At 37.8% G+C, this 22638-nt stretch overlaps 4 protein-coding genes across 4 annotated transcripts; all 4 read left to right on the top strand.

Moving 5' to 3' along the window:
• Nucleotides 1-13141: 13141 nt before the first annotated feature.
• Nucleotides 13142-13510, top strand: PG994_007982 (uncharacterized protein; the record flags this gene model as incomplete). The annotated part of the gene is made up of 1 exon (XM_066859391.1): nt 13142-13510. The coding sequence occupies one exon, from the start codon at nt 13142-13144 to the stop codon at nt 13508-13510; it is 369 nt and encodes a 122-aa protein (XP_066714878.1).
• A 1135-nt stretch (nt 13511-14645) lies between these two features.
• Nucleotides 14646-17355, top strand: PG994_007981 (P-loop containing nucleoside triphosphate hydrolase protein; the record flags this gene model as incomplete). Its single annotated transcript, XM_066859390.1, has 3 exons — nt 14646-14883; nt 14955-15958; nt 16072-17355. The coding sequence occupies 3 exons, from the start codon at nt 14646-14648 to the stop codon at nt 17353-17355; spliced, it is 2526 nt and encodes an 841-aa protein (XP_066714877.1).
• An 827-nt stretch (nt 17356-18182) lies between these two features.
• Nucleotides 18183-19077, top strand: PG994_007980 (oxidoreductase- short-chain dehydrogenase/reductase family; the record flags this gene model as incomplete). Its single annotated transcript, XM_066859389.1, has 2 exons — nt 18183-18618; nt 18704-19077. The coding sequence occupies 2 exons, from the start codon at nt 18183-18185 to the stop codon at nt 19075-19077; spliced, it is 810 nt and encodes a 269-aa protein (XP_066714876.1).
• Nucleotides 19078-20204: 1127 nt separating this feature from the next.
• Nucleotides 20205-22635, top strand: PG994_007979 (uncharacterized protein; the record flags this gene model as incomplete). The annotated part of the gene is made up of 3 exons (XM_066859388.1): nt 20205-20480; nt 20534-21187; nt 21322-22635. 3 exons carry the CDS (start codon nt 20205-20207, stop codon nt 22633-22635), a joined length of 2244 nt encoding a protein of 747 aa, XP_066714875.1.
• Nucleotides 22636-22638: the final 3 nt, after the last annotated feature.

Raw genomic sequence — 22638 nt, 5'->3', positions numbered from 1 at the left:
TCGATAAAAGACTTATAACGTACGAAAATAAAATAATACGGAGGGAAATCGCGAACTTTTTTATTATTATCGATTAACGATACGAACGAATTATATATAATATTACGGATATATTAAGTTACGATATAATTTTAAAAATATTTTATTTACGGGTAAATAATTTACAAGTTAATTAAAAAACAGGCTAACTTTAATAAGATATATTAAAAAGAGATTTAACTACCGAGCGGCATCCTATAAAAGGAGCCCCGAGCGAGCTTACGATACTTAAAGCTTATATCGTTACTAGAGAGCTCAAGATAAACGTTACGGTATAGATACCGAACGAGTACAAGCAGTTTAGCGACCTCTTTAGCGGAGAATTAAAGACCGGACTACTTTAACATATACGTTAAGATTATAAAATACCCCTAAAAAAAGGGAAGGAACCATATTTCATATTAATATACCGACTTAACTAAGAGTATAAATAAGCTTTAAAAAAGTATATCGAAAAAAACTTTAAAAGGGGATATATACGGCTATTTACGTTATTAATTAAATACTTTATACTCTTCGTTTTTAAAAAAAATAAAAACGGAATATTTAAATAAAGAATATGTATCGATTATTAAAAACTTAATAATATTACTATTAAAAACCGGTACCCTTTTCCCCTTATTAACGACCTATATAATAAGCTATACAAGGCTAAGGTCTATACCGACCTCGACTTGCCTAACGTATACGGCCTTATTTAGATTAAGGAAAGAAACGAATAAAAAACCGCGTTTAAATCGAAATACGGATATTTTAAATATCTCGTTATACTTTTCGGCTTAATTAATATATTAACTAGCTTTTAAAATATAATTAACTACGTATTACGAGAATACCTTAATAAATTCGTTATCGTTTACCTCGATAATATCTTAATTTATTCTAAAAATAAAAACGAACACCGATAATATATCGTTATAATCTTATAAAAGCTTTAAAATATTAACCTCTTAATTAACCCCAAAAAGAACGTATTTTATAAAGAAATAATTACCTTTATAAAATATATAATATTACTCGGAGAAATTCGAATAAAACCTTTTAAAATAGTAATAATTAAAGAATAGCCTATACTTATAAGCGCTATAAAAGTTAGGTCTTTCTTAGAACTCGTTAATTATTACCGGATTTTTATCCCCGGTTTTAATAAAGTAGCGATACCCCTAACGAACTTAATTAAAAAAAACGAACTATTTAAATAAATAAATACGGAAAAGATAGCTTTTTAAGTTATTAAAAAAAGAATCCTTAACGAATTAATACTTCGTATAGTAGACTTTATATAATTATTCGAAATCGAGACCGACGTATCGAACTACGTGATCGGAGGCTAACTAAATTAACGGAATAATAACGGGAAGCTGCACCCGGTCGTATTCTTTTTTAAAAAGCTAAACGGACTAGAGCTTAATTATTAAATTTACGATAAAAAGCTTATAATTATTATTAAAGCTTATAAAAAATAGAGATATTATTTAAACGGTATAAGTATTTTAATAAAAGTTTATATTAATTATAAAAACCTTACTTCGTTTATTACTAATAAAGAGCTAAATAAACGATAAATACGATAGTTTAAATTCTTATTAAAATTTAACTTTATTATTATTTATTAAAAAAATAACGAGAACGGTAAAGCGGACGTACTTAGCTAACGATTAAATTATAAAATAAACGTTCCCTTAAAAACACGAACGCTATTTATATAAAACTAGGATAATAATCTTATACTATCCCGGTAATTAAACGTTATTAATAAAGTATAATACTATAATAAATAAATAAAAGAGTTTAAGAAATATATTCTAAACCCCGCTAATAGCTAATTCAGTACTTAGAATAGCGCCACTTACTACTAAAACAAGACCTACATCCCAGAGTTATGCCGTTTAAAATTTATTTAAAAATTTTACGAACACCCCGCGTATAGGTACTAAAGAATATTTAAAACTTAAAAACGTATCCTTAAATAATTCGATTACGAAAACCTAAAGGCCGCCGTGGTTAAAGTAATTAACGACTATAACCTTTATAATAAAGCGAAGTCCGCTAGGTATAAGCTTTACGGAGAGTTATAACTAATTACACCCCTAAATAAGGCTTAAAAAATAATTACGCTAGACTTTATCGTTAAACTACCCCCGTTAAAAAAACTTTTAACGAAAATCTAATACGATAATATTTTAATTATTATAAATAAGCTTATTAAATATACTTACTTCTTTTTTTATAAAGAAATAAGTAATATTAACGACCTCGCGTATATATTCTTATAAACGATCGTTAATTAATATAAACTATTCGAAATAATTATTTCGAACCGAAATAAACTATTTACCGCTAAGTTTTAAAAGTTATTTATAACTTAATTAAGAGTTAAATATAAGCTATTTACAACTTATTACCCCTAAACCGACGGCTAAACTAAACGTATAAACTAAACCCTAAAATAATACTTACGATACTACGTAAATAACGAATAAAATAATTAAGTACAACTATTACTAATAGCCTAGTTAGTATATAATAGCGCCGATAACGAGATAATACGCATATTACTATTTCGAATAAATTACGGGTTCGATCTAAACGTTATTAAATAACCTTTAAAAAGAGAATTAGTACCGATAGCGACTATATAAGTCGAAAAACTAAAACAACTTTAAATATCGTTATAAAAAAACCTTACCTTTTTTTAAAAACGTATAAAAATATATATTAATTAAACAAAATTAAAAAAACTAACTTTTAAAAAAGGAAAAAAAGTTTACCTCTTATAATATAATATTAAAACTAAACGGCTTAATAATAAACTAGATTTTAAAAAAATCGAATTATTTAAAATTATAAAAATTATTTTAAAAACTAACTACTAATTATTACTACTTAAAATAATACGGATACACCCTATATTTCATATTTTATTATTCGAATTAACCTTAATATATATAACGTTTAATATATAACTAAAAATCGAAACAAATTAATACGAATATAAAATCGAATAAATTATCGAAAAAAAAAGATTAACCGAGGATAAAAATACCTCCCGTTAAATAGAAAGGCTACTTACTAAAAAATAATACTTAAAAGCTTAAAAAACACTTAGCGAACACCGCTAAAAAACTTCGGGAGTTCAAACGACGGAACTAACGGGCCGGGCTCCGAAAAGTCGCCCAGGCTAAGGAACGACTAATCGACCTTCCTAAAAACACCTAGAGAGCGCAAATCACCTAAAACGAAGTTTTCCTAATTAATAATCAAAAAAAGAACACTATCCTCCTTATCTAGCTCTTATATCCCCCAACGAAACGTTTCCGAGCGTTTTTTTACTACGACCTTCTTTATTTAACGAAAACGGGCTAGCCGACCTAAGGTAATAAATAATTAAGTCTATAATAAAAATAGAACCTCCTCTATATCTACCTCTTTTAATTCTAGCTTCTTTTATTAAGTAGCTAGCTTCATTAAAGCCGACGTAATAAAAATGCCGTCGTAAAAACGACTAACCCGGATATATTCCGAATAACGAAACGATTTCTCGTTTATATAATACGTTAAGTTTTAACGAAAATAACGAGTATAAAATATATCGGTTAAGTCGCCTATAAATTCTATATTAATAATAAGAGCTAAACGCGTAATAATTTTCTTTAACCGAGATTTCTCGATACGATTAAACGATATAATAAGCGTATATTATAAGAATAAAAAAAAGGGAACTTATTAAAACTTAACGAAATAAAAAAATAAAAGTATTTATAAAACTTAGCGTTTTAAAAATAAAATAATTAAAAAAAGGAGGATAATATTATAACCTAGCCTAATTACGCGGCCTAAACTTATAAAACGTCGGCACGGAACTACGATACCCGACCAAGTTACGATACTACTAGCATCGACCGAACCGCTAATTACACTAACGCGAACTCACCCCTACTCCGCGGCCGACGGCCCAGTACGACGCCTCTCCGGCAAACCATGGGACGGACGCATACCTATAAAGGCCAAGGACGGACGTTACGAAACTACGGCGTTCCGAGTAAACCAGCTAAAGTGGATTACCGTAATCTAAGGAATAGATCACCGTAAGCTAATAACGGGATCACCGTGAGCTAATAACAAATTATTATAAGCTAATAAGTAATCTAAAAAGATTAATAAAAAAGGGATTAAATATATAATTACGAACGTTTCTTTTTATATTTTATATAAACACTTTCTATTTTAATAATTAATTTAAGTATTTATTTTAACTTATAAATAAGGTATATACCTTAACGACTTTTATAAATACTTTAAATTATACCTTCAAGTTTACGATTTAAGTTACAGTTATTATTTATTATATTAATAAATGTAAAGGCCTATTGCACGCCTAGATACTATCTCGTCTAAGCTAATATAAACCCAGTACGTTCTACTTAGTTTCCCTAGAAACTTAGTTCGTTATAATAACGAAGTGAGCCGGTAATTTAATTAACGAGGGGATCACCCGGATTATTAGAATATAAAGGTGAGCTAAGTAATTTAACGGATTAATAAAAGAAGAGATTAAATATATAACGACGGATATTCCTTATATATTTTATATAAATATTTTTTATTTTAATAATTAATTTAAATATTAATCTTAACTTATTAATAAAATAAATAGCTTTAACGAAACTATTATAAATACTTTTAAAGCCCGCGCTTTTCCATTACTTTTATTCTTATAAGCTATTACTTATTATATCGATAAAAGCGACTTTTATCGCACGTTTAAATACTCTCTTATATTATTAATATAAACTTTAATACGTTTTATTGAGTTTCTTTTAAAACTTAAATAATATTTATTATATTTTAATTACTCTTATTCTTACGAGTCATTACCTAGACCTTCGAGCAATAATATCACAAGAACTATATCTATACCTAGCCTTAGCAATACCGTCCGACAAGGAAAGACTCCTATCGCCACCCTTAGCGCCTCTTAACGGGACCCTGCTATAAATATCGATAGCGACGATAATAACGACGAACCTACCCGATAAGCGCTAACTAAGCGAATTAAGGAATTTAAGCAAGAAAGCGCCAACTATTAGTATTATTATATTAAGCTCGAAAAAAAGCGTAATAAACTCTTAATTAAAAGTACCTTAAAATAAATACCTTATAATATTAATAAGTTATACGAGGAAATATATCTCTTTTATATAACTATTAATACTATTTAAACCCTTATTATATTAAAAAAGGGTATAAAGATTAACACGTTAATACTTTTTAACGAAATAAGCGGAAATTTTTAAATTTTTTTTATTTAAATTAAAGATTATTAACGATTTTATAAAAAGACGTTCTAAAACGTTACTTAACGAGTTATTTACGCCGCCTCGTTTTTTAAAAATAAAATACTCGCTTAATTTAAACCTTATTTAAATAAACTAATAAAAAATAATTAATAGGTTAAGTTATGCCGCATAGAGGTATAACGTATTTTTAAAAGTTACGACGGTTTTAAATAAGCTTTTAAATTACTTTTTTAAAACCTCGACGAAAAATAATAAATAAAGAAAAAACTTAAAACCTTTAAATAAAAAGGATTAGCCGCTTTTTATATAGCTAAATTCCGGCGTATTATAATTTAATTAAATTATACCGAAGCTATAAAAATTATAATATATTATTAAAAACTAAAGGATAATATTAAGAACGAATTTAGCCGGCTTAACGCCTTTAATAATTCTTTTTTATATATAGAATTTATTATTAAAATTAATACTTATATATATAAATAACGCCGCGAGAAATAAAGCGGACCTTAGCGATAAACTAGTTAAATTTAAACTAATACGGGGTGATTATATTAATATAATTATATACCGCTTAAAAATATTATAATATATAGTTATTATAATAAGCTTATAAATTTCGATATTATTAAATATAATAAATAAAATAAGAAGTTACGTAATATTTATTATAATTATTAAAAAATAAGATATTACGCTTAAAAATATTAAGTATTAAAAAAGGACTTTTAACGAGTTTTAAATAAAAAATAAGTTAATATTATTAAAGTAAAGGATACCCTTATAATAATTATTAAAAATAATAACGTTATTATTAAATAGCTTGCTATAATAATAGGTATATTTCTTATTTAACGGATAAGGAAAATACTAGATAATTCTTTAAAACCCCGGGAAATAAAAAGGATTATAGCCGAAGCGTTATAATAATATAAAGGGAATAATCCTTCCTTTATAACGAAAATAGTAATTTAATAAATAATATTACGAACTAATTAAAGTAATTTATAAACTATAAACGCTTAATAAGTATATTAATAAATAAATTAATATACGAGATCGCTAAGTTTAAAGACTTAAAAACCGATAAATAGTTAGCCATCTTTAATATTCTTTACCCTAACTCGAAACACCTATATTAAATATTTATTACGGCTAGGTTCGATTAAGAAATTTACGGTAATTACGCCGTAAAAAATAATTTACGAATTTCTTTTATATATAAAAAACATTTCATGTTTTTATAAATTTTATACGTATATAATATTTATATAGAATACTTTGTAAAGAAATTTAAGTATAAATAGTTTCTTTAAAAGATTAATAAATAACTTATTATATAACTATACCCGAACTATATTATTAAAAAAATCCGAACGTCGATCTTTAATAAATAATACGCGTACTTATTAATATAAAAAGATTTATAGTAATTATAATAATATTATTTAAAAGGACGAGATTAAAAAGAGTATTTCGAGGATTAATATTTGAAACACACTTAGGAAAAATTACGAGCTTATAAACGTTTAAAAAAAGCGCTTAACGTTTTTAAGATATATAAGTATATATCTGATAAAAAAACATTTTTAATATATTAAAGAATTTATAAAGTATTTATAAATTATTATAAACTTAATAAACTTTTAAATTACTTGAAAACCCCGGATCTCAAGTATTAAAAATAGTATTTCGTATAAGGAGAAGTATAGAAATACCCCTACCGGTATATTAAAAAGCGCCTTATAAAGAATAAAGGGAATAATAATAACGATACGAGGATTAATTATAAAAAATTATTAATTATTTATAAGAATAGCGTTTAAGAAATAAACGCCGCCTATTATAAAAAAATAATAATAAGCGGACTAAAATAGGTCCTTATATTAAATAATAAATAATTGAACTATTTATAAATATATTATATTAACAATAAATATAAAAAAAGTTTATATTAAAGCGTTACTCGATAACGAAGTATAAGGAAATTATATTTTATTATGAATTATTAATTATTAATTATTTTAAATTTAAATAATAAGAGAAAAACGCCTTATACCGATTTAAAACTATTAATAAAAAATTTATAACTTATAACAAGAAAAAAGTATAAAAAGAAGTCGTGAACCTTTTAATCGATATCGGAAAACGTTATAAATAAATTACGTATAATATTACGAACGTTGCAGGATATAATATAATTTTAAAAATACTTTAATTATAAGTAAATAATTTTAAAATTAATTAAAAAATAGGCTAACTTTAATAAAATATATTAAAAAAAGGTTTAATTAATAAATAATAGTTTAGGAAACGACCTCTTAATAAAATTAAAGTTTTTAAAATATATATTATTATTAAAGAGTTTAAGCCGAATATTATAACGATTATATTAAAAAAATATCGATAATTCGAAATATTTTTTAATAAGAAATTAGAAATAGGCTTACCGCCTTATATACGGTAAAATTATAAAATACCTTTTAAAAATAAGAAAGAACCTTTATTTATACTTATATATAAATTTAATTAGGAGTATAAATAAGCCTTAAAAGAGTATATTATAAAAAATCTCGAGAAAAGAGTTATATAACTATTTATATCCTTAATAGGCTCCTTTATCCTCTTTATTTTAAAAAAGAGCAAGGACGGGAAACCTAAGTAGCGGATATATATCGATTACCGAAAGCTTAATAAAATCACTATTAAAAACCGGTACCTTTTATTTTTAATCGGCGACCTATAAAATAAATTATTAAACGCTAAAATCTTTATAATACTCGACCTTTTTAATATATATAACTTAATCTGAATTAAAAAGGGAAAAAAATAAAAAACCGCGTTTTAAACTAAATACGGCTATTTCGAATATTAAGTTATATTGTTTAATTTAATTAATATATTAATTAACTTTTAATTTATAATTAATTATATTTTACGAAAATATTTTAATAAATCTATTATAATATACTTTAATAATATCCTTATTTATTCCCGAAATAATAAGTAATACCGAGAGTATATAAAACTAATATTTTAAAAGTTATAAGACGTTAACCTATTAATTAATTTAAAAAAGAGCGAATTTTATTAACGATTCGTTATTTTTATAAAATATATAATATTTTTAAATAAAATCCGAATAAAACCTTTAAAAATCTTAGTAATTAAAGAGTAGCTTATGTTTATAAACGTTATAGAAATTAAATCCTTTTTAAGATTAATTAATTATTACCGGATTTTTATCCCCGGATTTAATAGGATAATAATACTCTTAAGGAACCTAATGAAGAAGGACGAACTATTTTAATAAATAAAAAAAAAAGATAAGGCCTTTTATAATATTAAAGAGCGAATTCTTAACGAATTAATATTTTGTATAATAAATTTATTTAAGCTTTTTAAAATTAAAACCGATATATCGAACTATACGATTAGAGGATAACTTAATTAATAAGATAATAACGGAGAGTTATACCTAGTCGTATTTTTTTTCGAAAAAGTTTAACGAGTTAAAGCTTAATTATTAGATTTATAATAAAGAGCTAATAATTATTATTAAAACTTATAAAGAATAGAGATATTATTTTAATAAAATAATAAAGCTAATTAAGGTCTATATTAATCATAAAAACCTTATAATATTTATTATTATTAAAAAATTAAATAAATAATAAATATAATAGTTTAAATTCTTATTAAAATTTAACCTTATTATTATTTATTAAAAGGGTAACGAGAATAGTCGCGCCGATATATTAAGCTGATAACCGGACCACTAGGAGGAGGTCTTGTTTAAAACGCGGACTATCTTTATTTATAATTAGAATAGTAACTTTATACCGTTAAAATAATTAAACGTTATAAACTACGTCTAATATAATAATAATTAAATTATTAAATTCTAGTAACTTAACTAGACCCCCGACCCTATAAACTATCCTAAAGATCACCTCGAAGATTACGACGGTCTCACTTTTTACTAAAATAAGATCTACATCCTTAAGCGGTACCGCGAAAACTTTATTAAAAAATTTCATAAACACTTTATACACGGGTACTAAGGAATATTTAAAATTTAGAAACGGATTACTAAATAATTCGATTATAAAAACCTTAAATTAATTATAACTAAAATAATTAATAAATATAATTTTTATAATAAAGTTAAAGTTATTTAATACTAGCTATATAAAGAATTATAACTAATCCTACTATTAAATAAAGTATAAAAAACTATTACACTTAATTTCGTCGTTAAGCTACCCTTATTAAAAAAACCCTTAACTAAAATTAATTACGATAATATCTTAATAATTATAAATAAGTTTACGAAATATACCTATTTTTTACTATATAAAAAATCTAGCGATATTAATAACCTAACGTACACATTTCTTTAAATAATTATTAACTAGTACGGGCTACCCGAAACGATTATTTCTAATAAAAATAAACTATTTACCGCTAAATTTTAAAAATCGCTTATAACATAACTTAGTATTAAATATAAACTATTTATAACTTATTATTTCTAAACGAATAAATAAATCGAGCGAATAAATTAAAACTTAAAATAATATAAATAACGAAGTTATACATATTTTATTATTTTAAATAAATTATAAATATAACTTAAAAGTTATTAAAAAACCTTTAAAAAAAGCTAGTACTAATTATAACTATATAAGTCGAAAAATTAAAAGAATTTTAAATTGTATTATAATAAAACCTTACCTTCTTTTAATAATAAATAAAACTATATACCGATTAAATAAAATTAAAAGGACTAACTTTTAAAAAAGGAGAAAAACTTTATTTCTTATAATAAAATATTAAAATAAAACGATTAAATAATAAATTAAATTTTAAAAAAATAAAACTATTTAAAATTATAAAGGTTATTTTAAAAATTAATTACTAATTATTACTATTTAAAATAATACGGATACACTTTATATTTTATATTTTATTATTCGAATTAGCGGTTAAAATTAAAATAAATTAATATAAATATAAAATTAATAAAATTATTAATAAAAAAAAAAAAAAAACGAAGCTTTTAATATTTTATTTAATAAAAAAATTACTTATTAAAAAATAATATTTAAAAACTTAAAAAATATTTAATAAACGCCGCGAAAAAATTATAAAAATTTAAAAAAAAAAATAAGGTTAAAATTTATTACGTTTTAATCTATTACTTTAAACGCTTTAAAAAACTACGCCTTAATAACCGCCTCGGACTCGGCGTACTCGGCCGCTTTTAACTCGTTTAAAGAATAAAAACCACGCCTAACCATCTCTACGCCGCGCGTTATTAAAGAATTCCGCTGCCGCCGAATCTGCTCTAAACGTTAAAAAGCCTTTTAAGCCTCCCGGTAAGCCTTCTCTAAAGCCGCGCTCGCTTCGCGTAAAGAATTATTAGCCGCCTACTCTTTAAAACGTAAGCTACGGGACTTATTAATAACTCGAAATACTGTAAAAACCGATAGACCGGAATTATTACAGGATTAATTATAACGGATATATTTTTTATAACGAGAAATATTATTTAATATAATATATTTTTACTTTTTTTTAAATAAAAAGAGTATAATATAGTTTTAAAATTAAATTCGTTAAAAAAAGTAATTAAGTTATAGTATTATTCGGTTTTTTTAAACTTATTATAAAAAATAAGTTTTTTAACTCGATTTAATATAATAAATAAATATTATAATAAAAATATAATAAAAAAAAGAAAGAACTTATTAAACCCCGATATAATAAACGAGTAAAAATATTTAAAAAATCCTAGCGCTTCGGGAATAAAATAATTAAAAAAAAGAAAATAATATTATAACTTAACCTAATTATACGGCTAAAACTTATAAATCACCGGGCCGGATTTATAATACCCCGCCTAAACTACGATATTACGGTTACCGATCGCGCTATTAATTATATTAATATAAACGTACTTATATTATAAAAATATACGATAATTATAACGATAGCATCCCGAATAGTAATAGGCTAGACACGACTTAAAAAAGTAATAAAAATAACGTTACGTAAAGGATTACAGGGATCACTAAAGACGACGAAGTAAGCCGGTAATTTAACTAACGAAGGGATTACCCGGATTATTAAAATACGAAGGTGAGCCAAGTAATTTAACGGATTAATAAAGGAAGAGATTAGATATATAACGATAAATATTCCCTATATATTTTATATAAATACTCTTTATTTTAATAATTAATTTAAATATTAATCTTAATTTATTAATAAAATAAATAACTTTAACGAAACTATTATAAATACTTTTAAAGCCCGCGCCTCTCCGTTATCTTTATTCTTACGAGCTATTACCTATTATATCGATAGAAGCGACTTTTATCGCACGTCTAGATACTCTCTCGTATTACTAACATAAACCTTAGTACGTCTTACTAGGTTTTTTTTAAAACCTAGATAGCGTTCGTTATAAGTATTAATTAAAGTAATTAAGTCTTAGTTTTTAATTAAATTACGTATACTTTAAATTTAAGTTATTAAACTTAAAAACAGGTATAATATAAACGAGCACGGTATTTTAAAAGGTTAAAGAGGTAATAGCCTTATAATAAGTAGTTCGGAATTATATTTTATTTAATAAAAACAGCCTAGTTTAAGGTACTAAACGACTATATTAAAATATGTATCGGCACTTAGCAAGGCTATCCCTCTTTTAGTAATTTATAAAGGCAAATTGGTTTAAGAATAATAATTCCCTTAAGAACTCGATAAATTTTAAGGATAGAAGTTCGATACGAGTAATAAAGGCTGGACGAATAACGAGATCGCCGTTAAATAGCTCGAAGATGTTTTTATACCGGAAACCGCCCCGAACGATCTAAAGGATACTCGTTTACTTATTTTAAATAAGTATAGCAGTTATATAACCGACGATTTTATATCCCTTTATTATTAAAATAATATTTACTTATTATTTTTACTCCTTTATTTATTACACGTTCTTTAACCCCTCGATATTAGAGTTTTTACCCCTATAAAAGCTTATTATCGGAAGGAGATCGGTTTTTTATCCTTATTAACGAATTTAGCCCCTATCGGTAAACGGAACTTCTTTATATACTATACTAAAGCCCGTAAAAAGGCTTTATCGGCCTAGAATATTAAGGGTGGTTAGCGTAGTAACAGTTTTTAGCCCGTATATGTTACTAAGCCACTTACTAGCCCTCTTTTACTTAAAAACAGTAATCGAAAGCGACCGGAAAAGATAACACAGGCCTTAACTAGTTAAAATAAGGCCCTCACACTTATAAAAACTCCTTTAATTAATAATATATTATAATTAATATTAAAAAAGTCTATTAATTTAAAGCGTTAGATTCGACACTTTTACTAATTAAGTTAAAGCAACCCTACTATATAACGCCAGCTATTTAAAAAGATCTAAAAAGGATACTAAGAAAAGAACTATCTATTAATTAATACGGAATTATAAATATAGTCCTTAAAAGAGAAGTTAGAGCTCGCAAGGCTACGAAAGAAGCGAAGGGTATAGATTAGCTCGAATTCGAAATTTATATTAATTAAGAGCATATAACGTACGAAAGAGGAGCCAGACCAGCTTGAAATTAAGGAATCGGATTCTGAAATATCTATTGTATCTACGGTTGAAAGCGATTATATTATAGTCCAAAATTGAAGGAATGGTGACTATTTGGAGTTGGTGGTCAATTACAGGGGGGGGTCAATTATGGGGTGACGTACGTTATCTCCTGGAACCCAACGTGCCACGCCGCGGTCCAATGCGAATCGCAGATCTGGGCTGCGGCAACGGCGCCTGGCTCTGCGATCTGCACGACGAATTTGCCAAGACTGGCTTGTCCTCGCAGCTGGATGGGTATGACATCAACCCTATCAACTTCCCAGTGCCGGCATTCCTCCCGTCCGGCATCCAACTGCAGCAGCTTGGCATTTTCAATCCCTCGGTGGACCTGACCGGCCTTTACGACATTGGCCACGTTCGCACGTTTGGCATCACCCTGGCCCAGACTGGTGTCGCGACTTTGCTCTCGGCCGTGCTCGCCATATTAAAACCCGGTGGTTATCTACAATGGGAGGAATCCAAGGTTGTCAAGTTTCTTATCCATTCCCCACCGTCGCCTGGCATTTAGAGTATTGCATGCAACACGATTTCTCAAATACTAAAGGCGGGAGCGGATGCTCGCGGGCACGACAATACGTTCATTGATAAGCTCGACCAAGTGGTCGTGGACCACGGATTCGAGGGCGTAGGCATGAAAGTCTTCGAGAAACGAAAGCAGGATTATAAAGGTTGGACGGAGGACTTCCTCATGGTATGGGAGGAGCTGGCGGAGATGTTTCCTCCCAAGGCGCAAGCTCCGTCCGCGCCAGTTACTAGGGAGTCTTCCTCGAGTTGTTCCAGAGGGCAGTCGCAGAGACGGAACAGGGCGTTTCCATACACCTAGGGACAATCACAACTGTGCTTTGTCGGAAAGCCAAGTGATATTCTAGGAGCCGAAAGAAGCCCACACGGGTCTATTGGAAGGCGTACCATGCTCTTATACTTGTGTCCACCAATACATTTGAAAATGAAACGCGGAGTAAGAGCATTCATCCCAGCCCATAGCCACACGGTCCGAGAATGGCTAGCCAGAAACATGCTGTACGAGCCAGGCGGGAACATGCGGCAGTCTCTCATTGGGTTTCTAACGGGGCTTTACCTGCATGCATGGTCAGCCTTCACAGTCTTCGGGGAAGGATCGAAGGAGAAGGAATCATAAGTGACCATTGGTATATCTCAGGACTAGTCGCACAATCTGCGGTGTTAATTACATAGCCTTGGTTTCGGCAGTCGGGGTTGGTGGGCTCTGCGTTTCCCCTCACGGCAGCCTGCTGGTTGCCTACAGAAGGGGCGTCAGCCAGATGCATAATTGGCGGCCACCGAAGCCAGCATGCAACCAATGCAGTGTGTGTTGCCTCATCTCAGCTGCATTCCTTGGTTCTCTGTCAGCTCATTGGCTGAATGCGGACTCATCACTGCAGTAGTATGCAGCACAAGTGCACATTGCTGCCTTGTCTCATCCCCTGCGAACCATCTCCCCAGCCAGCCTCACTTGGCTCTGTTTCAGGCTGTGGAATCAGGAGCACTCAGTCGCAAGATAAAACGCCGCATGATTCCCCTCTATTGTGAAAACTTTCCAGATTTTGATCCCACTTCTCCGTTCGAGTCCGTTTCGTATCCTCCAGTCTATCGTCCAAAAGTATTTGAACACACAGAGAACCGACATGGATGACACCAGCGACACAGACTCCATCGCGAGCTATGAAGAGATCCACCCTAGACCCCAAGGTCAAGGCCAGGATGGCATCGGTGGCCTCAAGCTGAAGGAAGAGCGCAACGTTGAGAGACTCAAATCGCTCATCCTGAAGGATGGCGAGGCGAACACCGAGCTTGCAGAGGGCGAGGTCCCGGATATCTGCTATGTACTACAGTACAAAGGCGTCGGTGGCAGGGTGTATGACGGTAATATTTCCAGGCCCAATATATTGCCCCCGCTCATCTAGTTTGAGGTCCAACTGCTAACAGTTAGGTAGTCTGTCGCAGCTCATCCCCAATCGACGTGCCTCTGGGTGAAGGGGAGTCCTCTCAACAGGTTTCGGAGAAGTCCAAGCCTGTCCTAGAGATCATCACCAAGGTCTCAACCACCGTCATCAGGAATGGACGAGGAGGAGGCTATTATCCGCCTCCTGGTCCTCCTCCCCGACGACCCATGTATGATACGGGTGATCCATACTCCGGATACTTTGGTGCCGATACTGTTCAACATGGTGATGATGACAATGTCGAACTAAAGATTGCCAACGTCGAACAAACCTCCATGGTGATAAACTCGCGATACCTGATCAACGCGTTGAAGGCAGTAGTAGAGTACTACCCAGGTAACAGCGGCTTCCTTGGAGATACCGTCACCATTAATGCCCCCTATCGTCTCGTCTATCACCATCTTGCTGCACTGTGTCATTATCGCGACCACCAGCCCGCGACTCATGACGAGGAGTACGCCAACATCACCAAGCGCCACATCAACGTGCTAGTTGACTACATTGACGAGAAGCTCGGAAGCCGGTACGATGCCGAGCACCAGCGTCATACGAGCAGCCCCCCAAAAGCGCTGTACAGTAACTTGTGGATGCTCTACAAGCCCGGGGAGGTCGTTTACGCCAAGCACGAAAACAACGACCGGGCTCCTTTCATTGTATCACGTTGCTCCAATGGCAAAGACGGTCGAATCAGAGTCGACTGCTGGAATCTGACCTTCTCCAACAACGAGTTCGTCCGGACCACGGACTCGTTCACGGTCGATACATTCACGGACGAGGCAGCCATCTCCAGCTTGTCTGTCATCCCGGCCCGTTTCTTCTGTGGAGAGGACGGCGACGAAGATCCCGAGGATGTCGAAGACAGAAACGTCCAATTGGGCAGACTCACGTGGGAGCTCGCCAAGGGTCCAGCGTACATGACTTACAATGGCAACCTTGTCGACACAAACTCCAACTTCAACTATGGGTGGAACTCGCCTGTTAACGTTGCAGGATATGTGAGTAATGATAACCTTTGCCCCCCCCCCCTTTTGTGTTGTTGTTGTTTTTATCCTTCACATGATGTTTACGGGTTGCTGACAGAGACACCTGCTAATCTTCCTTTCTTCAGATGAGCGGCCGGGTCGTGGTCGACTGTGACGGATACAACCGCTTCAGCATGAGTGCTCCCAGGCACCACCCAGCAGGGTTCCCGCCCGGGATGCGGATGCCCCCTCCTCCCCGCCACTTTGTTCACCATCAGCAAGTGGTGAGCCCGCCACCGTCGCCACCCGGACGCGACCCCCTGCCGTCGTTCGCGGCCTGTTGCGGATGCGCCGCCTGTAAGAGAGAGGACGAGGGGCGACCGAGCATCTTCGGCCGCGAGTACGAGTCCGCCAAGCCGGTCTCGAGCGACGCGCCCGCGAACGACCTCTACTACCTGGTGCTGACCAAGACGGTGTCTGGCTTCATCCTGGGTGAGCGGCGCTGGGGCCACTTCAATGTCAGGTATCTACAGGATATCAAATACGACAGGGAGGCCTTCAAGCACCTGGTGCTCGATGAGGACATCAAACTCACTATCCGAGCTTTGATCGGCAAGTTCGCGTCGGACGGGCAAGTCACGCCTTGGCCCAAGGACTTCGTCAAGAACAAGGGCCAGGGTCGCATCTTCCTCTTGCACGGGTCCCCGGGCGTGGGTAAGACGGCCACCTGCGAGAGCATCGCCGAGCTGGCCCACCGCCCCCTGCTCTCGCTGACGAGCGGCGACCTGAGCACGAACAGCCTGACGGTGGAGAAGTCGCTGGAGTACTTCCTGCAGCTGGGCGAGCGCTACGGCGCCATGGTGCTGCTGGACGAGGCCGACGTGTACCTCGAGGCGCGGCGGGCGCGGGACCTGGCGCGCAACGGGCTCGTGTCCATCTTCCTGCGCGCGCTCGAGTACTACCGCGGCGTGCTGTTCCTGACGACGAACCGCGTGCGCTCCTTCGACGCCGCCTTCACGTCGCGCATCCACGTCGCGCTGCACTACCGCAGCCTGACCGACGCCGACCGCCAGCGCGTCTGGGGCAGCGGCTTCGAGCGGCTCGAGCGCGACGCCGCGGGGCGCGTCCACGTCTCGGTCGCGACGCGCGAGTACGCGTACGAGGCGCAGGAGGTGCGCGCGCTCGCGTGGAACGGGCGCGAGATCCGCAACGCGCTGCAGACGGCCGTGGCGCTCGCCGAGGCCGAGGCCCTCGAGGAGGATGGCACCGAGGGCAGGGTCACGGTCACGGAGAAGCACTTGCGCGCCGTCGTCAAGATGAGCCGCGGCTTCAAGAATTTTCTGCGCCGCCGCCAGATCCAAGACGATGACGTCGAACAGGACGATTACGATTTGGACGACCCGGAGTGCTACGATCAGATTTACGAGTAACAGAATGATAATGATGCTAGGGCGGATGGAATGAAACGATACGCGACTGCGGTGGTAAGGGTATGTCTTTTCTCCGGATGATGATGAATCGACGGTGGGGTTTACGAATGATTTTGGTGTTGCTCTGCTATCTCACGTGTGCACGGTTTAGGGGCCGAGGGAGGGCTGAAGTTCCCACTTCAGCCTGAATTTAGCTATATACTTACCTGTCATGGAAATAAAAGGGACTAGCACCCCCTGATCATGCACTTGAAGGTAAGGGGTATCCTAATTTAGTTGGGTCATACATCACAGGCTTAGAGCAAGTTCTCTTATCGGCTGTTATTACGTTAGAGAATCAGTTCAATTCCCTCTCAATAACACACGCAATATTTTGCTATGCTGGGTAACCCGACGTTGTCTTGCATGCTGCACTAGTACCGTGACTGAGCAGTTCAGGGGCGACTCCCATCTCTTAGCGTGAACCGACCAGCTGGAACTCCAATTGGTTGGCCAAATAACTAGTCCCCTTTTTCTTGCCTTCCAATGGGTGACCCCGTAACCGTCTCGCCTGCGGATATACGCACATAAGGGTCAATTGCCGATAAAGGCAATCAATTGGTATCTGCTCCCCCTCCCTTGCATAAAGCGGCAACTGTATGGAGGAAAGGGCAGGGTGAAGGGGTGGCCCTATCTGCTTTGCTACCACCCCTCATCCTCCTTGCTTTTTTCTCTACTTTTTGCTTCATTTGCTATTTTCTCCAACTACGCAGCGAGGACCGGAAACGCATGCCAACTCAAAAGAGAGAGCTTTCTCTGGATAACAAATCCACAGCAGTGCAATCGTGATGCCGGAGAAGACAATTTTGGTGACAGGCTGTTCCGCCGGGGGCATTGGCGCCGCCATAGCTAGCGCGCTGGCGACGCACCACCACCATGTCTTTGCTACTGCCCGAAACATCTCCAAGATCCCCGAGAGTCTCTCCAGCCTTGACAATGTCACTATTTTCCCGCTGGACGTCTGCGATCTTGCTTCCATTCGCGAGGCCGTCAAGTTCGTCACCGACAGCGGCCGCGGGCTCGACGTACAGGTGAACAATGCCGGCGCCGCCTACGGCACGCCCGTGCTCGACATCGACATTGAGCGCGCGCAGAAGCTCTACGACCTCAATGTGTGGGGCCCAATACGCATGATACAGGCCTTCTCCAAGCTTCTGATCGCCAGTCGTGGTCGCGTCGTCAACATCAGTACATGCGGCGCAGTTGTCTACACAACGTGGATGGGTATGTACATCTCTTCTGGCTGATTATCGGCCATAAGACAAGCATTCTTCCATAAATTGGCTAGCATTGGGACTTGCCGACACAGGTGTCTATTCCTCATCCAAAGCCGCTCTTACGAATCTGTCCAAGGTCCTACGTCTGGAGCTGGCCCCCTTCGGTGTTGCTGTGGTTACCATCATGGCAGGCACCATCAACAGCCATTTTCACGACAATGACGATTTTCACTTGCCCCCAACGTCCTTGTCAATTCCAATCGAAAAGATCATCACGGGCTGGGCCAATGGCGAGTCGAAGCCCAAGGGCATGCCGGCAGAGAAGTTCGCCGAGACACTTGTCGATGACATTGTCGGGTCTGGGACGACTGGCTTGCTCTGGAGGGGAGTCAATTCTAACCCGATCAAGTCCCTCGGGAAATTTGCTCCGCAATTTATCACGGCAAGTCCACATCCCCATCCCTGAGTAAACTGTAGTACTAAACTGTCTCGTTACCGTTAGGACGCCGCAATGAGCTATACCCAAGGCTTGAAGGAACTTCATGCACACAATGACAAAAATGAACAGGCCTAGTAGTTTTTGATACGTTTGATCGGTCCTGTAGTAGCTGGATCACGAGTGGTATAATTGTATGATTGCGGCAATAGGGGCCTGTCTGTTTTTCCCATAATAGACTCATCGTCTATATATGCCTCGCTGTTGATGGTTCCTAGCAATTGAGGGCACGAACACCGAGCTGGTCCTCTAAGAGTCTGGTGTCATTGTTACCTACTCACTTGGTCGAACGATAACACACAAACAACGGTATTTCGCACGAGAAGAAATAGCAACTTTGTAAACAAGAACCATAGCAACAAATTGCTCCATCCCCAGATGGGTGGCCAGGGCCCTGATAAGGGCACGGCCGGCGGGTACGTACATATTTGACCATGACTGTCAGCCACATCATTAGAACTTGCTCATCCATGGCTGCACCATTTGCGCCGTAGTTCCAATAGCTTCCACCCTGGGAAACTAACCTCAGCCATCGAGCACTAGAACGAGTAGGTCGGGTGGGTCCTCGGGGTCCTCGATGGCTGAATCGAAGGCCGACCGTGGCTCGTGGGAGACAAGATCACGTAATCACATGGGCCTGGCCTAGGTGACTTGGAACGACCGGCTCGGCCGCGTGCTGCTTAAGGTCAATTGATGAAGCTCGTTGCTTATAACGATGTCTTGAAGAGTAGAAGTAGGACTTTCCCGGGAACATTACACCCCCTTTTTAGATTGGACGTTTTCTGTCATCACGCCAAAGAAGCCCGACGGTCACCTGCATCGACATTCTGTGCACAGTATTCTTATAATTTCATTCGCTGGCCATTCCAACAACTACCAAACGGGTGTCGGATGCGCTGATCGGCACCATTGGCAGCAAACATAACGAGACGCCACCCCCGCTTTTGGAGAGGCACTTGGTGCAAGCTATGGACTGGCTGACCGGGAACCATGCCATATCATATCGACCTACTTCAAGCCCATCTTGCATCTTTCTGTTCGTCTGCCAACTGATAACAACAAGCCTTTTTGTAGATCGAGCCGGTGCGTCTTGAGGAATGGATCAATACAAGTTCCCGTGCGAGCCCTTGGCCAACGAGAAATCGATGGTGGAGGGGACACATTATCGCTTCACCATCATCACCGACAAGGTGCTCCGATACGAGTGGGCCAAGGATGGCGTCTTCGAAGACCGCGCTTCCACCTTTGCCATCAACCGGAAGTTCCCCACGCCCGTGTTTCAAAAGGTAGACAGCAAAGCTGAGCTCAGCATCAGCACGTCGTCTTTTCGTCTGACCTATGACAAGAAGCGATTCAGTCCCAACGGTCTGGGGGTTACCTTCAGGGCTAAGATGACAGACTGGGGAGCTGAATGGCGCTTCGGGAGGAGCCAGGTGGCAATCTGGGAGGCACGGCAAGAACGCTGGACGGTGTCGATGGGCGGTGTGACATGGGAGCCGGCATCCTCTCCAGGGATGGCTACTCGGTCTTGGATGATAGTAAGAGCATGCTTTTCGACGGCGAGGGGTTCGTGACTCCACGACGATCCGGTGCTCGCATCGACGGGTACTTGTTCTGCTACGACCATGATTACAAAGGTGCCATGGAATTCTTCTATGCCATTTCCGGCCGCCAGCCGATTGTGCCCCGGTGGTGCCTCGGGAACTGGTGGAGCAGGTATCACGCGTATGACCAGGATGAGTATTTGGCATTGATGGACAAGTTTCAGGAGAACGACATCCCGATGTCGGTGGCTGTCATTGACATGGACTGGCATTGGGTCAAAGGGGACGCTGTCCCCCACACAGGGTGGACTGGCTACACCTGGAACCATGACCTCTTCCCGGACCCTGCCGGATTTGCCAACGCATTGCACGAGCGGCGTCTGAAGATGACTCTGAACGACCATCCCCACGCAGGCATCGCAGAGCACGAAGAAGTCTACGAGGAACTGGCCAAGGTCCTGAACCATGACACAACAAACGGCGACACGATCCAGTTTGATCCGACCTCCCCCGAGTTCGTGCACGCATTCTTCAATGTCGTCCACCGAAGACTGGAAGACCAAGGCTGCGACTTCTGGTGGATCGACTGGCAGCAGGGCTCGCACACCCGCACCCCGGGTTCGACCCGCTCTGGCTGCTGAACCACTTCCAATTCCTCGACACCAAGCAGGCCCACGCCGACGATTCCTATCCCATCATCTTCTCGCGATACGGCGGGCCGGGCAGCCACCGGTACCCCGTGGGCTTCTCGGGAGATGCGGTGGCAACCTGGGATTCCCTTCGCTTCCAGCCCGAATTTACGGCCACCGCCTCCAACATCGGGTACGGATGGTGGAGCCACGATATCGGAGGCCATCTGCCGGGCTACCGCGACGACGAGTGCACGGCCCGGTGGGTGCAGTACGGCGCCTTCTCGCCCATCCTGCGGCTCCACTCGGCGCTCAGTCGCTGGATGTCCAAGGAGCCGTGGCTGTATCGCAACGAGTGCATGCTAGCCATGAAGAACGCAATGCGCCAGCGTCATCGATTGGTGCCGTATATCTTCTCGTTCAACGCCTCGCCTTCGTCCTCCTCGCCCCTGCCGCTTGTCCAGCCATTGTATTGGAAGTACACCCAGAGACCTGAGGCATACCGATACCCGAATCAGTACTTCTTCGGGCAGTCTCTCGTCGTTGCCCCCGTGGTGACTCCGCGGGACAAGTCGACCAATCTCGCGAAGACGCGGGCATGGCTTCCTCCGCTTCGACACGTGGACATCTTCACCGGGACTGTCTATGACGGCGACCGCGAGATCGACCTATACCGGCCACTGGACCACATCCCTGTGCTTGCCCCTGAAGGCTCCATCATTTCCCTGGACCAGGAGAAGGTGCCGGCGAACGGGTGCCGGAACCCCCCAGGGTTCGAAGTCCTCATTGTCGTAGGCCGCGATGGCCGGTTCGACGTAGTAGAAGACATGCGGGATGATCGTGAGCAAGGGGCAGCAGCAACACCAGCGGATAGCAACGACACGTCTTTGCGTACCATCCCTATCCGGTTCGACCAAGCGGCCGGGCGGCTGACGGCCCGGAGCGGGGGCAAGAAGTGGACCTTCCGGTTTGTCTCGGCGGATATTGCGAGCGTCCAAGTCCGGATCGACGGCGAAGGATCCTCCGTTCCCGAGTCACACGGCCACAAGGCCATTTCGCGATCAGGTCATCTTTACAGCACCGTTGCAGAGGTCCCGGCCTTATCGAGTGCGACAAGCGAGATCACCGTCGACGTGGGTCCCAATCCTCAACTCAGCGTTATCGACCCTCGTCCTTCATTAAGTCAACTGATCAACGACTTTCAAACCGACTTCTATACTAAAGATAGGTTGTGGGAGATTATCGAGTCGAAGCAGCCCACTACTGTGAAAGCAAGTAGGCTGCTGAGTCTCGGTCTAGACGAGGCATTCTACGGACCTGTTGCGGAGCTGCTGCTCGCGGACAGTCGCAGCTAGTAG

Source organism: Apiospora phragmitis (genome assembly GCF_038363925.1).
Source record: "Apiospora phragmitis strain CBS 135458 chromosome Unknown utg000007l:2111988.0-4706623.0:1.0-2598199.0, whole genome shotgun sequence".
NCBI lineage: Eukaryota > Fungi > Ascomycota > Sordariomycetes > Amphisphaeriales > Apiosporaceae > Apiospora > Apiospora phragmitis.
The sequence above is the reverse complement of the archived record's forward strand: the minus strand, read 5'-3'. Positions and strand labels throughout refer to the sequence as shown.